Source organism: Suricata suricatta, chromosome 1, assembly GCF_006229205.1.
Source record: "Suricata suricatta isolate VVHF042 chromosome 1, meerkat_22Aug2017_6uvM2_HiC, whole genome shotgun sequence".
Classification (NCBI taxonomy): Eukaryota; Metazoa; Chordata; class Mammalia; order Carnivora; family Herpestidae; genus Suricata; species Suricata suricatta.
The window spans coordinates 155,100,412-155,116,729 of record NC_043700.1 but is presented as its reverse complement, the minus strand read 5'-3'; the positions used below and the strand labels follow the sequence as shown (position 1 = coordinate 155,116,729).

Below are 16,318 nucleotides of genomic sequence, written 5' to 3'. Positions count from 1 at the left end.
ATGGAAATATCCCTATTAAAATGCTGTTTAATAGGATTTTTAATTCTGATTATATATTTATTCATCATTAGTGAATTTAAGACCTGAATAATCTAAATGTCTTTAAAATAACAGATTAATAGATAAATAAAAAGTAATAATTACTAATAATTAATACCATTTGCAGTAACATAAGATTTGAAAAACATTATATAAGGTGATCTTAATATATACTTTAACAGAGAACAGAGAGCCTTCCTACCTACAGTTTCTTCTTAGGCCAGTGGCTATTTACTAAATATATGCATCAGAATCACCTAGGGAACTATTATAAAATACAGGTACCAAAACCCTGCTCTTGATTACTCTCATTCAGATTTGGGCTGGAATCCAGAAACAATGCGTTGTTAAGTCTTCACCAAGTAATTCTAACCAGTCGTCATTATCTGGTCAATTCGACTAATATGATGAACAGTAACGTCTCATTCCTAGATACAGAATAATGAGAAAAGGACCACAGGAATACTAGATACCAACAGAAAACGAATCTGGGTTACTGGTTTTTGCAAACAATCAATATATAACAAAATAATTCTTGAACAAACTTAATTATGACAAAAATAACACTTGATCAAACATTTGATCTCTGCAAGAGGAAAGAATTAACATTAAAGGAATATCACACTCATTTTTTAGATATTAATATTCTATTTAAAGGTTCTGATAACCCCAACAGGAAAAAATAAAATGTTAAAAGGTAAAACATTATTATGTAAAAATTGTATGAATTGATATACAAGGAAAGATTGAGGCATGTAATTGGAAACATCTTAAGAAAATTTCAAAGGGTAAAGCGATTACCAATGAAAAGTATTAAGATGCTAAATAAACAGAAACCAATCAAGTTCACAGATCATTCTAGAACTATAAGGTTCCCAGCTCATGGTTCATTTATTTGCTTTGTCAAAAAACAAACTACTAGGGCACCTGGGCGGCTTAGTCAGTTAAGCACCTGACTTCAGCTCAGGTCATGATTTCACAGATCATGAGCTTGAGCCCTGTGTTGGCTGCACTGACAGCTGAGAGCCTGGAGCCTGTTTCAGATTCTGTGTCTCCCTCTCTCTCTGCCCCTCCCCTGATTATGCCTTCTCTCTCAAAATAAATAAGTAAACATTAAAACATACTACCAATTTCAGACTGAATCTAATATGTAATGATATAAAGGATTACTAAGCAAGATGAAATAATTTTATATTGGATATATTTGAACCAGACTGTTAGGATGAACATTTTCCTTGCAGGAAAAAATATTTCCCCAAAATTGGCATACCTGGTCAAACTGAAGATCTTCACCTCTTTGAAGAGATCTAGACAATGGCTTCTCCTACAGTTCAAAAAAAAAAAAAAAAGAATATACACAAAATATTAGAAATCTTTATATATGATAAGAAGATTTGTCAATTGGTTTTGTTTTTGTTTTCATTTGTAATTAGATTTGATTAAACAAAGGTAAGACTCCCTCTTGCCCAGGGTCACCCAATTGGCATTCACACCCCAACAGTCCGGCTCCAGAGCCAGAGCTCTCTCCATGATAGCCTCCAAAGAGAGTGGCCATAAGTCGCAGGATTGAGGAGGGGGAAGTGTCCACAGCAGACAGAAAATAAATATTGGGGGATGACTCCTAGGTTTCCAATTTGTGCACAGATTGATGAACGGTGGTACCTTTGAAAGTGGGAACACAATGAAAAGACAAAGTTTGGGTGGCAGCATATATTTTGATCATGTTGAGTTTGAAGTCCCTATAAAAGATGTTGACTAATAAGGGTCTGAAAAACACAGAACAGATTAGCCTGTAGGTATAAACTTGGAAGTCATCACTGTATAGAAAGTAACCAAGTTCATAAAACAAAGTCATTTACCTAAAATGATACATGAAGAGGGCCTAGATTTTAATTTTGAGAAATGCCAACAGTTAACATTTCTGTACTCAACCAGATGAGGTATTAGTGGCTCCCTAAATTCCTTCAATTTAACATGATCCATTTCTAAAAACAGAAAACTTTTTTACAATGTTCATATGGAGAAATAATTGGAAATAAGAAAAACTTCAAACACCAATAGATCACTTTATCAATAAAGAAAACACAAACAAATACACATGGGAAAATCATAAGGGTAGAAATTCAAACACTGAGGCAAAGACGGAAATTTTAGCATATGGTACTGGGACAATCAGGCTGTCAGAAGAAAATCATTACCCCAACGAATCCTAAATGTTTCAGAAGTTTAAATATAAGAAATAAAATCACTAAAACCCTAGAAGAAAAAGAAGTCCTAGATGATGGTAGGTGGTTTTTTCTTTAACAACCTCAGATCTTTCTAAATATGAACAAAATGCAGAAGCAAAACAAAACAAAACAAAAATTGCAATTCAACCACATATAAATAAAAAACAAAAACGTATATGGGTGGCAAAAAAAATGTGAAAAAAAGGACAAATGACAAAATAGGAAAAAATATCTGCAATAGATATTTAGACGAAAGTATGATTTCCTTAATATACAAAAAGTTCCTACAGATCATTGGGGGGAAAATCCAATAATCCAACAGAAAAAATGTACAAAGAATCGACAGTTGACAAAAAGAAAATGTTTATAGCTAAATATCTGTTCATATATTTAACCTCATTCACAAGAGCAAGACAATTTAAAACCACAAAGAAAAACTACCTATTAAACTTCCAAAGACCTCCAAAAGTCCGAGCAGAATGTATTGAAATTACCTACTACTAAACAGGACTCTGAAATGATGCCAGTATGTGAATGGTTAACAATCTCCTTAGAAAACCATTTGGCAATATTTGGCGAAGTTTTGACTCATATACATCCTTTGGCCCAGAAAAAATTTCACTTCTAAATATTTGTCTTATATAGTCACATATCTGCAAAATGATGTTCTTAAAAGAATATTTGCTACAGTTTCATTTGCAAAAGCCAAGATTAGGAAAAAAATAAAAGCCTGCCTATATTAATATCCATCTATAAAATACTAAGAAGACTTTTATAAGAATGGCAAAGCTCAGTATATATTAATGGAATAATCTAGGTATAATGGGTCCGTACCCACCCCCCCCAACACACACTACTAAATAATATAGAATACTTCTTTTAAAAAATAAAGAAATATGTGTTTGCAAGTGGGGAAAGAAATTGGGACAGTTCAAAAAGGGGAGAGGGGTTTGGGGCTGGGAGTAGGAAATTGCTACTACATAGCAATTTCCAAGGGAAAAGACTGCATAAAGGAAGACATAGTGTATTGACAGTGAAACATAATACATCACGAGGTGACCTTTCAGTACGGTTGCTTCCTATTAATTTAAATAGTATCAGGAAAAGCTTCTGATTTAGTGTTGTGTCTTCCTTCAGCACACAACGGTATTGGAAGCTTTTTAACTTTCCATTTGTTCTATTAATTTGTTTACTAAAAAAAATACATACTGAGGGGTGCCTGGGTGGCTCAGTCGGTTCAGTGTCCAGCTTCGGCTCAGGACGTGATCTCACGGTTTGTGGGTTCGAGCCCCGTGTCAGGCTCTACGCTGACAGCTAGCTCAGAGCCTGGAGCCTGTCTTCAAATTCTGTGTCTCCCTCTCTCTCTGACCCTCCCCTGTTCACACTGTCTCTCTCTGTCTCTCAAAAAGTAAATAAAGACATAAAATAAAACACTTACTGAGTTCCTATTATGAGCAAGTAGCATCTGTGAACCAAAGGGTCTCAGAAGATTCACCCTTCAGCCACTGGGTCTTTGGGGCATAAGTGATAGTAAACTCCTCATCCCTCTCTCCCCTGCACGTGTACTCCTCCTTCCTTATATGAAGAAACAGCCCAAAAGGAATCAGTCCAGATCACTGTCTATAGTTAGTATTGAAAGACTATACTAACCATCCGTAAAGTGGACTCTACCCAGTAGGAAACAAAGGAGTGAAGAAATGGGTTACGATGTAATCATGCAATGGGTTGAGAAGAAGAGAAAGCAAAGAAAATCCTAGACAGACGCAAGTTTTGATGGGCACTGGATACTGTGATGATTAATTTGATGTCACAGGATACCCGGACATTTGGTTAAACATTCTCTGGGTGTGTCTGGGAGGATGTTTTGGGAAGAGATTCACATCTGAATTGGCAGAGTGAAAAACTGGTAGAGTGACCTGAAAGCAGGTAGATGGAGACTCCCTAATGTGAGTGGGCCTCACCCAATCAGGTGAAGGCCTGAGGAGAACAAAAAGGAAGACTCTTTGGGGGTAAGAACTCCTCCTGCCTACTGCCCTGAGCTGTGACATCAGTCTAGATCTACTGTTTTTTTCTTTCCTGTCTCAAACTGAAACATGGGCTCTTCTTGGAGCAGCTTTCAGATTGGGACTTACACCACCAGTGCCCCTGGGTCCTCAGTTTACCAACTCTAGATCTTGGGACTTCTCAGCCTCCAAGACCATGTGAGCCTATTCTTTATAATAAATCTCTTTCTATACACATATTGGTTCTACTTCTCTGGAGAATCCCAACTCATAAAAACCTTAATTTTTATTTCCTCTTTGACCCAAGAAAGAATGTGGGGGGAAATGCGCCCACATTTACAAAAGGTATTTAGAAGGACATTAATTAGGCAGTTAAAAATAAGAAGCAACAGCAAAGTACAACAATGGGGAATTAGGGTAAAAAAAAAATCATGGTGTAGCTACACATTAGAGTATTACACAGGTAGAAGCAAATTTGAAGATTGGGAAAATTTTCTCAATATAGTAGTAAATTACAGAATAATAGATATAATGCATTTATAAAAGGATAAAATGTATACATCGTGGCATATACACATAAATACATTTAAAGCTCTAGAAAGATATATGCCACACGCCAGTAATAAGAAACAGATCATAGGTTGTTTTGTAGTTGTACCATTAGCATATTTTCATTTTGTGAATTTTCTACAAAGAATGCAGATTACTCCTTCTCACTCTTAAACTTGAGGGCTGTCCCTGCGTTTCCAGTGCTTGGTGGTATCCAGCAAACCCATGTCATTACAGAACAATGACAGCACAGCCATGAAAACTACGGTTACAGAACTGATACGTTGTAAAACGAGGAAAAACAACAGAACTACACAAAATCATGAACCATAAAGTGAAGTGGTTTAATGTCCTCATTGTCAAAGCGAGCTGTCACCAAGCCTCCAGGTGTGCCTGCATGTATACCTGTTTCTTTACATTTAGTTTTAAAGATCTCTTAAGAACCACTCTCTCCAGGGCTGCCTGGGTGCCTCAGTCATCGGTTAAGCATCCAACTCTTGACTTCGGCCAGGTCATGATCTCACGGCTTGTGAGACAGAGTCCTACATGGGGCTCTGCACTGATAGTGTGGAGCTTGCTTGGGATTCTCCGTCCCCCTCTCTCTCTTCCCCTCCCTTGCCCACACACATGCACTCTCTCTTTCTCTCTCTAATATAAACATAAAAAAAATTAAATAACCTTTTTCTTTAAAAAAAAAAAAAAACTATTCTATCACAGAAACTTTTACCTGAAAGTCAGAATTAAATCATTTTAGTTTATTTTTGCTCTGTTAATTCAAGCAAGATTTAACATAATTAGTTTAACTTAAAATAGCATAGACAGTGTTGATTTGTTTTGCCAGTCTTCCTGCCTACTTACCTTGCTGGCCCCCACATGTACTTCCCTGACTCACTTACTGAATATAGGAGGTGGCTGAGATTATGTTCAAATATATGACAATCGCTTTGTTGAGCTTTTTAGGATGACTTTCTAAACTCTCTTTGTGATGTTTTTTAATTCAATTTTTATATTAAATATGTATCATAGAAAAACAAATCTCTTCCTTCTATGAAAGAAATAAGAATTTATAAATATGTATAGTTTGAGGCTTCTTTTTCCAGTAGACCCTCTTCTTCTTTCATTTATAGCTAATCTTCATGAAAACAAACCCAGGAAAATGTAAAACTACATGAAAATATAAACCTTTCCAATCTAAGTATCAGAGAAACAGGTGTCTAATTTAAACGGGATCAGGAATGCCCCTGACTTCCATGGCAATCGAGTTCCTCAACGGAGAGGAGTTTTTCCCATGTCCTTGGCACCTGGGCCCTCGCAGGGGAAGCACACTTGGGTAATTATCTTACGCAACAAGTTTCATATTTCTTAAACCCAGCTACCTATCATTTCTGAGCAACATGATTCTGTACAATATATATGCCCAAGCAGCTCTACAGTTTAAGGAAAACACTAAGTCCCACAGAAATTCCATACAACACTCTGAAAGTATCTAAAAGTTTGAAAAATAGTGAGCCGAGGGATCTTTACTCTCCTAACATGAACTGTTTATTTAAGATGAGGGGTTGGGGGTGAGAACAAGCAGCTTCTTTTCACTCATTCGATCCCCTATTACATCTTTTTATGTTTATTTATTTTTTAGAGAGAGAGAGAGACATACACACACAGAGCATGAGCAGGGAGGAGCAGAGAGAAGGAGGCAGAATCCAAAACAGGCTCCAGGCTCTGAGCTGTCAGTACAGAGCCCGACGTGGGGCTCGAACCCACAAACTGTGGGATCGTGACCTGAGCCGAAGTCAGTCGCTTAACCGACTGAGCCACCCAGGTGCCCCTGATCACCTGTTACATTATAAGTCTAAAGGTCTTCAGTAGTATTTTGAAGACTGCTGATCGAAGTAGTTTATTACTCACAGAGCATGTGTATGCACTAGAGTAATGGCCAGGCCGAATAAAAGAAAGCTTTTCAGAAACACTTACAATGTTGTTTTATATGTAACATATTTTATTTCTCGATACACTCACGCTACCTCAAAGATTTTACAGATTTGACATCCTCACTGAAGCTTTCCCTAAAACAGGAAATGGAGATGGGCTATTTTTCCATAATAAGAACTCAGAAATGATTTTTGACTGCAAAAGGATACTCATGTCACCATAAGTACAAAAGTACAAGTGTACTGCACTAAATATGAATTACTAATCAAGAACTCTGTACTCACCTCTCAACTTAATTATAGTGTGACTGAAAATGCCCTCATCAATGCTCAAGCAGTTGTAGTGTCTTTCAATATGAGATTTTGAAACGATGAACCATTTAAAAATGTTTATAGTACATCATCCATTAAAGAACAGATATACTCTCTATATTCACATATACATGTATGCAAAGACTTTTGCACAAGAACATTTACCATGGTTTTTTTTTCTCCACAATAGCCCCAAATCAGGGTAACTCCCAAGCTACCCATCAATGGAGACTAGTTAAAAAAAAAAATATGGTACATTCTATTATTAAACTAATATTCAACTATCAAAAAGAATGACACAAATTTATATGGGCTAATATAGAACAATCTCTATATTGTTAAAAATATCTGGGCACTAAAAATTTTATATATAAATAAAAGATATATACTATATAAATATATTACATATATTTAATATGTATTTAATAAATTTAACTTATTTAATAACTTATTTGATAATTTATATAATTATATATGTATGTAATCTCCCATTTGAGCTTAACAAAAAAGTGGCAGATGACATAGAAAATGATGGACTAAAACCTGGAGACAGCATTTATCTTGATCCAGAATAGAAGAGTCATTACTTTTATTATACAAAATTTAGAATTATTTCCACTTATGTCATTATCTCATAATAATATAAAAAACTGATAATGATTCTAAGGCTCATCATCCTCAGGTTCTAATTTGATTCTTCAACTAGTGTATGTATTGAGTACGAAGAGCAACATGTAGCTTCCAGGAAAATCAAGTGTTTACTGAAAAGATTTTGGTAGCATAACAAGGATACGGAAATATCTCAATCATCTGCAATTACACAGAGCACGATGAACACACACATAGCCTCCATTCTCTCCTAAAACTGACCAAGGCAACAGTAAAAGAATTTTTAGAAGACTTAAAGCCTAACAGGCAGAGAGAATAAGAGAGGAGGTAAAGAGCAGAAGGAAAGTCCAGCTAACACATCCCACCAAGTAAGAGTGAGTGAGTCCTCGGTAGGCAAGGGGAAAAGTTAGATAGCTATTCATCCATGCAGCCATTCACTCATTCACTGAAGCTATTTACTGAGTGTGCAGCATGCCAAGCTCTGGAGACAAAACCATGAGCAAACTGGAAAACAATCCCCATGCCCTGAAGCTAAAACTCTAACGAGAGAGCAACTAAAATATCTATCATCTTAGACAGACTTCCGGATAGGACGCTGCGATGGGGGTTGAGATTTTTAGATCGAAGGACCACTGAGAAGATGACATTTGAGTCACAGTAGGAGGAAAGTGAGTGAACTTGCCACACTGAGCGAAGGAAAGATAATCCAGTCAATACTGTGCAACTCCCAAAGGTTTTGGAGAACTTCAGTACTCTGAAAGTGGGGGTAAAGGTAAAGTTAAAAACAAGAGGGCCGGCTGGAGGATTAAGAAAGACCGAGCACCACCACCCCCCTTCATTCCCTTCCCAGCTCTGCCCAGCAAGTTGGCCACCCTCCAGCTTTCCACAGAGGGCCTGTCCTTTTTGGGAAAGAGCAAAACAGAAATGCTGACTGGGGATGCTACAGCTGAAGATGAGATGTCACACTGAACACAGGCAGCTCCAGTAAAAATTTGTATCCCAACTATCAGAAACGCCAGCTATCTTCGGCCTCTAGATCCCCAGAACTTTAGTGACTATGCCCCAAAATGATCTGACATTGACAATTCATTCAGACGATTACACACTGAAGACCATAATCCAAAAGGCCCCTCCAAATACACGAGACTTCCAATCTGTTTAATGCCTCAGTCACAAAACATAACAGGCATACATGTTAGGAGAAGGTAAAACTTTTGGAGGAAACAGATCACAAGGAGAGAGAAAAAAAAACTTCAAAATATACATACATAGATTACATATGTGTATTTAATAGTCTCAAAAAATAGTGGAAATGGCAGGGTTGTAAAAATGCTGGGCCTAGCTAGATACATAAAGTCTAAGTGAGGAGGTGACTGGTGAAAGCCTTTTTGTATCTTTTTATCTAGTTGCTGGCAATCTAAACAATTAACAGAGAGGCTGGAATGTACCTGGATCGTTACCCAGGATTGATCTACTTCCTTTTAGGAAGAAAGCGACCTCAGGTATTGGCTTGTAATTTATAGCTGCCGTTTCAATTAGTGATGGCCCTTCCTTCCCCAATCTTCTCCCTAAAATGAAAACAAAGTTGTGGCTAAAAATCCTGCTCTGCTGATCTTCGGAATCTTTGATCTCCTTATTTTATTAGGCTTCTAATTTGAGAATGAAAAGGGCCAGTATTCTTGTTTTAGTGGTAGATTAATTCTTTGAGCAAAATCCATTCACATACATGCATCTATGTAACTTACTATCTGACTGACCATGAGATACGCTAGTCTCTTTTTATGTAACAAATCCGTGAATACTATTTTCTTTAAAGTAGACCCCACAAGAGTTTCATTCAAGAACTCAAGAATATCATCTTGGATGGTTGTGTATTGCCAAAAAACACACTGGATGAATTTCAAAAGAAATGAAATCACAATAAACAAATTTGAAGCTGTAACACAAACACTGTCACAGTATTAGATTAAATGTGTCATTGTTTAATTTTGACGCCGGGTAGCATTTGTCCTTGGCTACTACCGTCCACAGCCCTGGGTGGTTTGCTGGTATGTCAGGAAGAGTAAGCAGGGAATACTTCTAAGTACAATGGTGGGGTAGAAACTTCTATTTTGAGGAATCCTCACCACTATTCACCAAATTTTGTACCCTTAGATTATATAGTAGATGTCTCTGTAATTAGCTACTAAATTACAAAATAAAATATAGTCCGCATCAGACTATTCTGAAAGAACTATGAAAAGCTCTGGCTGGAAGAATGACATTATGTCTTGTTAGAAGAACAAAGGGCACGCGCCACAGCTATGTTCTTTAAGGCTGAAGTCAACTTAAAATACAAATCTTTACTGAGGACCTTCTACTAGGCATCTACCACCACAGGAGGTGCTGGAGAGGAAAGACCAGTGGTGAGTCCTGGCTCATGGTATCAAGTAAGTCACATCAGAGGAGATAAACATGTAAGCAATTAAATATGACAATATCAGAATCTGGGAATGTGAAAAATCATGATGATAAAAACAAAGATTAGCACAGCTTTAAGAAGATCACTATTGAGAGGGGAACATGGGGGAAGTTTAGAAGGATGAGTAGAGGCTTAAAATACAGAGGGTTAAAAGCATTTTAGACCAAGAAAAAAGTAAAAACAAACACACCAGGACAAAAAAAAAAAAATACAGAGGATACATTAAGTGTCCTGGCATACATCGGGATAGGAGAATCATGAGACATTATACAGACTAGGAATAGGTTGGAATGACCCACCAAGAACTTAAATTCATTCCATAGCAATGCAAAGTGAGCAAGGTTTTAAAGGAAAAAAGGTGGTAATATTTATGTTTTGGATGAAGCAAAAACAAGAAGAAAAAACAGCAAGGTGATAAACCATTTATCTACTGGTTACTGCAATGATCTATTATGAGTGGACCTGACCCTGAGCTAGGAAAAGGAGAATGGCATTGGAAGAAAAAGGAAAGAGGAAGATAAAAATTGCCACTTTAGAAACTTGGCAATAAACTATTAATAAAAGATAAATAAATAAAAATAAAAATAATAAAATTTTAAAACTCAGTCTAATTAGTTAATTTCATTCATATTTTCTTTTAATGCTTTTAATATAAGAACTTTGTATTTCAAAATTAAAACTCCTTTAAGAATATGTAATATTTGAGAGCCAGCAGGACCATACCACATGTTGCTATTTATTAAATATTTTATAAAGTAGGTAAAGTGTTTTTTAAAAACTGCTGTATGAATTGAAAGCTGCTGAAGCCAGGGGTATCTGGCTGGCTCAGTTGGTGGAAGGTACAACTCTTGATCTCAGGGTTAGGAGTTCAAGCTCCATGATGGCAGTAGAGATTACTTAAAAAATACAATAGAAGGGCGCCTGGGTGGCTCAGGCAGTTAAGCGTCCAGCTTTAGCTCAGGTCATGATCTCATAGTTCGAGAGCCCGCGTCGGGCTCTGTGCTGACAGCTCAGAGCCTGGCGCCTGCTTCAGCTTCTGTGTCTCCCTCTCTCTCTGACCCTCCCCTGCTCGCACTGTCTCTCTGTCTCTCAAAAAAATTTAAAAAATAAAAAAACATTAAAAAAATTAAAATAAAATAGAAAAAAAGAAAGGGGAGGGGAGGACAGGGGAGGATAGGGAAGGGGAGGGAAGAAAGGGGAAAGAAAGAGACAGAGAAAGGGAAAGAGGAAAAGGAAAAGGAAAAGAAAAAAAAGAAGAAGAAAAAGAAAAAGAAAAAGTTGCTGAAGCCAGGCAATGGGTCCTAAGGGTTCATTACAGTATAATCCCTACTTTTATACAGACTGGAAATTCTTCACAAAAATTTTTCTCCTTTCAAGTTTATTCAGATAGAATTGACAAATCCAAGTGTAATAAAGTATACACACTGACAGTGAGGAGCCTGCTTGGCAGTCTCTGTCTCCCTCTCTCTCTGCCCCTCCCCCACTCCTGCTGACTCTATCTTTCTCGAAATAAATAAACTTAGTCTATAATGTGATGACTTGCTGTATGAACACACTATGGAAGGGTTTCCACCACTGACTTTATTAACACGTCCATCACTTTATATATTTACCCCATCTCCCCCTCCCTTTTTTGGGTGAGACCACTTACGTTCTACTCTTGGCAAACTTCAATTTTATAGAACAATGTTATCAACTAGTCACTATGTTCATAAACTTTTTGTATTGTGTATTTTTAAAAAGTGGCTCCCTTTTGTACTGTATGCTGGCTAAGTGGGCTATGTAGCACACGATCATGTATTTAACAGACCACTGATGAAGAAAATAACATTTTATAGATTAAACACATTTATAATCAAACCTCATAATCATTAACTCATATCTAAAGTCCTTGTAATCTTCTTTCTTTCTTTTTTTTTTTTTAAACATTTATTTTTGAGAAACTCAGAGAAATAGACCACAAGCCAGGGAAGGGCACAGAGAGAGAGAGAGAGACAGAATCTAAGCAGGCTCTAGGCTGTCAGCACAGAGCCCATGCAGGGCTTGAACTCATGGACTGAGAGATCATGACCTGAGCTGAAGTCAGATGCTTAACCAACTGAGCCACCTAGGCACCGCCCCCTTGTAATCTTATTTCTAAGGCAGAACTTTACACACATGCTCTAGACTATATATGCATTGAGAGAAACAAAATTATTATTTTGTTATGTAGAAAGCAACTATGGAAGGATTTAAATTGAATGCAGTAAGCTGCACAGTTTTAAAATACACATTTTGGCTAATGATCTTTTATTACATATTATAATTTATCAGACCTCAAATACATTCGTGTATAGATGCTTTCTTCACGGTAGTTTCTTCCGACTTAATGACAGCATGAAACTGTTCACAGGCATGCGCAGACCTACCCACATACTTTCACAATCTTAGGAATGTGAGGTCCCACACTTCACTAAGAAAATGAACACATAACAATACCTCCAATTTCCCTTAGGTCACCACCACCTTTCTTAGGTCACCACCACCTAATCTCTCTTCTGTTCCTTTCCTCCCTTCCCTCCTTTCCAGGAAGTAGGGCAGAGGGAGTCAGCTCACAGGCTTGGAAGCCATCATTGTGCCTAACTCCGCATTCCGGCTTTGAGCTTCAGACAAGTAACAAATACTCTGGGGTCTCTAATCACTGGTGAACACCGAGCCCTAGGCCATCTGTGTAAGGAATAAGTATATTTCAGCTGTTCCATCCACCACCTCCACCTTCTAACCTACACTGTGATCTTGATACATCACACATCCAGCCCCTTCCAACTCGGAAAGTTATTTCCTAACGTTGTATCACCCTACTAAAACTGTGCTCAAGCCGCTTAACTCCCAGATCCAATAATATCTCTCAGTGTTCCTTGTACTCTGCCTCTCTACATCACTTGACAATAATAATGCCATCATACACTCTCTTTCTCTTGATATCATCATCTGCTCTTTTGGCTTTATCACCCTAATGTAGATGATGCCAAAATCTCTATTTCTGGTCCCCATCTCTGGTCACCAACAAAGAATTCCCAGGTACCAATTAATTCCACATCATTTGGACTGCCAGTATCTTGACCTTATCTCATTTGCCTTTCCTACCCCCCATAATCTTCTCATGTTCTTTACCTAATATCTCTCCTAACACTTCAAAGAACTTTTAACCTTTACTTTCACGCAAAAATATCTACTCCTATTTAATTGCCAAGTTCTACTGATTCCGTCATTTACCTTTCCTTTGCAACCACTTCCATTGTTAATGGCCTAGCTTAAGATTCTTCATTCCAACCTGAATTATATACAATAGCTAAATAATAGGCTCTGCCTTTTTTCTTTTTAAGTATTCTCTACACCTAACGTGGAGCTCAAACTCAGAACCCCGAGATCAAGAGTTGCATGCTCTACCAACTGAGCCAGCCAGGCCCCCTTAAGTCTCTGCCTTTAATCTCTTCTCTTTCCTAGTGTCCAACCACTGTATTATCTATCACAACACCTTCACCACTCTCTAGAATCTAACTCAAACATCTGCGTTCAGTCTTTCTCTTCCCTCCTTCTTACCATAAGGTCTAATCACATGGAGCTTCTCACACCGTTTAAGTATGCTTCACACGCTACAGGTGTGAAATAAAAATAAGTTTACAGGTTTATTATAAGTTTGGCAACTGCCATATCATCAACTTGCAGAATACTCTAGAATCTCCTTTATCTGTTCTTATGTTTTATCTATCTCAATTCCCGCTTGGTGAAATCCATCTTTGCTCTTTGGTGACCTGCAGTAACTTACCAAAGTGGATTCTAAAGTCATATGGCTTTCTAGATCACCACTTCACTAGCCTATCCCTTAATTCTTTTTGTTAAGACTTTATTTATTTATTTATTTATTTTGGCGGAGTTGCAGGTTCACAGCAACACTGGGTGGAAGGTAGAACTTTCCCATACGCCCTGTTCCACACCTGCACAGTCTCCCTACCACAGTGTTCTATTTGTTACTATTGATGTACCTGCAGTGACACCTCCTAATCATCCAAATTCCATAATTTACATGAGAGTTCACCTTGGGTGCTGTAGGTTCTGTGGGTAAGGACAAATGTATGATGACATGTGTCCATCACTGTAGTATCTATCACACAGCACATTTTCACTACCCTCAAAATCCTCTATCTTCTCCCCATGTTCTCTTCCCCCACAATCCCTGGCACCACCAGCCTTTTTACTGCCTCCCCTCCCTTTTTGCCTTGTTAAGAATGCAATATAGTTGGAACAATACAGTATGAAGACTTTCCAGACTGGCTTCCTTTAATTTTCTTTTCAAGTATATTATTTCCTTTAGAAATTTTGTTATTATAATGGTTAATACAAAAGTCAAGAAAACATTTCAGATTCATAGGTCAGCTCTACTCACCAAGGGCTCAGCCATTACAACTTCAATTTTCTTTTCAGCTTGAACAGCAAATTCTGCAAAGAGGCTCTTGATGACATATTCACCAGGCTTGACATCTGGGTCAATCGTAATGCTTGACATGATGGTATTCTTTTTTCCCAAAGTGGAATGAAAGTTGGAAGAAACACAGTACTTATTCACTTTGCTGACTGGTGCTGAAGCTAAAAACAAAAAGAAACAAAAGATCTCTACTTTAATGATCAACACAATGAGGCCCACCATAATCACCCTATGTAATACGCACGTTGCCCCTAAGACCCATCCAGATCTACAATCTGTATTATCATCCTCTACTTTTGTCTAATACACTTGCTGCTTTCTAACAAATTGCCCAACTATAATTTAGTTATGTGTTATTTATTATGTACTGTTTTTCTCTTGACCCCACTAGTGTGACTTTCTTAAGAACAGGGTTTTTCTTTTGTCTTTTTTATTTACTGATGAATCCCAAGTGCCCAGAACAATGCCTAGCATATACTGGGTATACAATAAATATGTACTGAATGAATGAATTCTAAACAGAGTTGTGTGCAGTGAAGGAAACAAAACCAATGTGAATAAATGAAACAGGAATTGGTTCAGGCACTGATAGATACTATTACAGAAAGCATGATTGGGAAAGGCCTCATTGGCGCACCTGGGTGGCTTAATTGGTTAAGCAACGGACTTCGGCTCAGGTCATGATCTCTGGTCATGAGTTCAAGCCCTGCATCCAGCTCCATCCTGACAGTGTGGAGCCTGACTGAGATTCCCTTTCTCTCTTTCTCTTTCTCTCTCCAACCTCCCCCCCCCACCCCCCACCCCGGGGAGATCAATGAGTGATTCATTAACGATTTTAATAAGTGGATGGGATTTTCGGATGTTGATCATTAAATTTTTTTAAATAGTTTATTGTCAAATTGGTTTACATACAACACCCAGCGCTCTTCCCCATAAGTGCCCTCCACCATCACCACCACCTCTTTTCCCCCCTCCCCCTTCCCCTTCAACTCTCAGATCATTTTCAGCATTCAATAGTCTCTCAAGTTTTGCATCCCTCTCTCTCCCCAACTCTCTTTCCCTCTTCCCCTCCCCCTGGTCCTCCATTAGGTTTCTCCTGTTCTCCTGTTAGACCTATGAGTGCAAACATATGGTTTCTGTCCTTCTCTGCCTGACGTATTTCGCTTAGCAGGTCATTAAATTCTTATAGTTGAAATATAACAATGGTTTTTCATATCATTGGTCATAGTTAGATTCCATGTGGGAATAATGAGAACATACACTGTATTTATTTTAGGTACTATTTTTGTGATTAGCTTTGTTAGTTTTTCTTCAAAGCCTTCACCAATTTATGGTAGGTTTGGTTTAACTGTGGCTGGTGGTGTTGGTTGTGGGATTGTGTTGAATTTTGGGAGGTCTTTCTTAGATTTAATGGTTTTAAACTCACTTGAACTCAGATCTAGATGATGAAAAAGAGGCAGCAAGGCAAAGCACCAGGAACAGTAAGTGCTAAATTGAGTGTGCATGTTTGATAAACAAAAAGAAGACCAATGTGGCTCAATGAGAGCAAAGGATCTCAAAGAGCAATATGAGATGAGATCAAAATCATTAGTCAGGGATTTAGAAAGTTGTAGGAAAATCGATTTTATTCTAAATGAAATTAAAATTCAACAAAAAGTCTTAACTCTGAGAGGGGTAGGACCTGGCTTCTCTTAAAAGATCATTCTGGCTCCTCTGGAGAATGG

The 16,318-nt window shown here is 37.7% G+C and overlaps 1 protein-coding gene across 7 annotated transcripts in view; it reads right to left on the bottom strand.

Moving 5' to 3' along the window:
• Window positions 1–16,318, bottom strand: part of FRYL (FRY like transcription coactivator) — a 261,750-nt gene that overhangs the window by 128,788 nt on the left and 116,644 nt on the right. For all 7 annotated transcript variants that reach the window (XM_029946008.1, XM_029945999.1, XM_029946032.1 and 4 more), the window contains 2 exons: window positions 14,556–14,755; window positions 1,310–1,363 (listed from right to left, as the gene is read on the bottom strand). In XM_029946008.1, coding sequence (XP_029801868.1) covers window positions 1,310–1,363; window positions 14,556–14,675 — 174 coding nt within the window. In that variant the 5' untranslated portion in view covers window positions 14,676–14,755. The remainder of the gene's footprint in view (window positions 1–1,309; window positions 1,364–14,555; window positions 14,756–16,318) is intronic.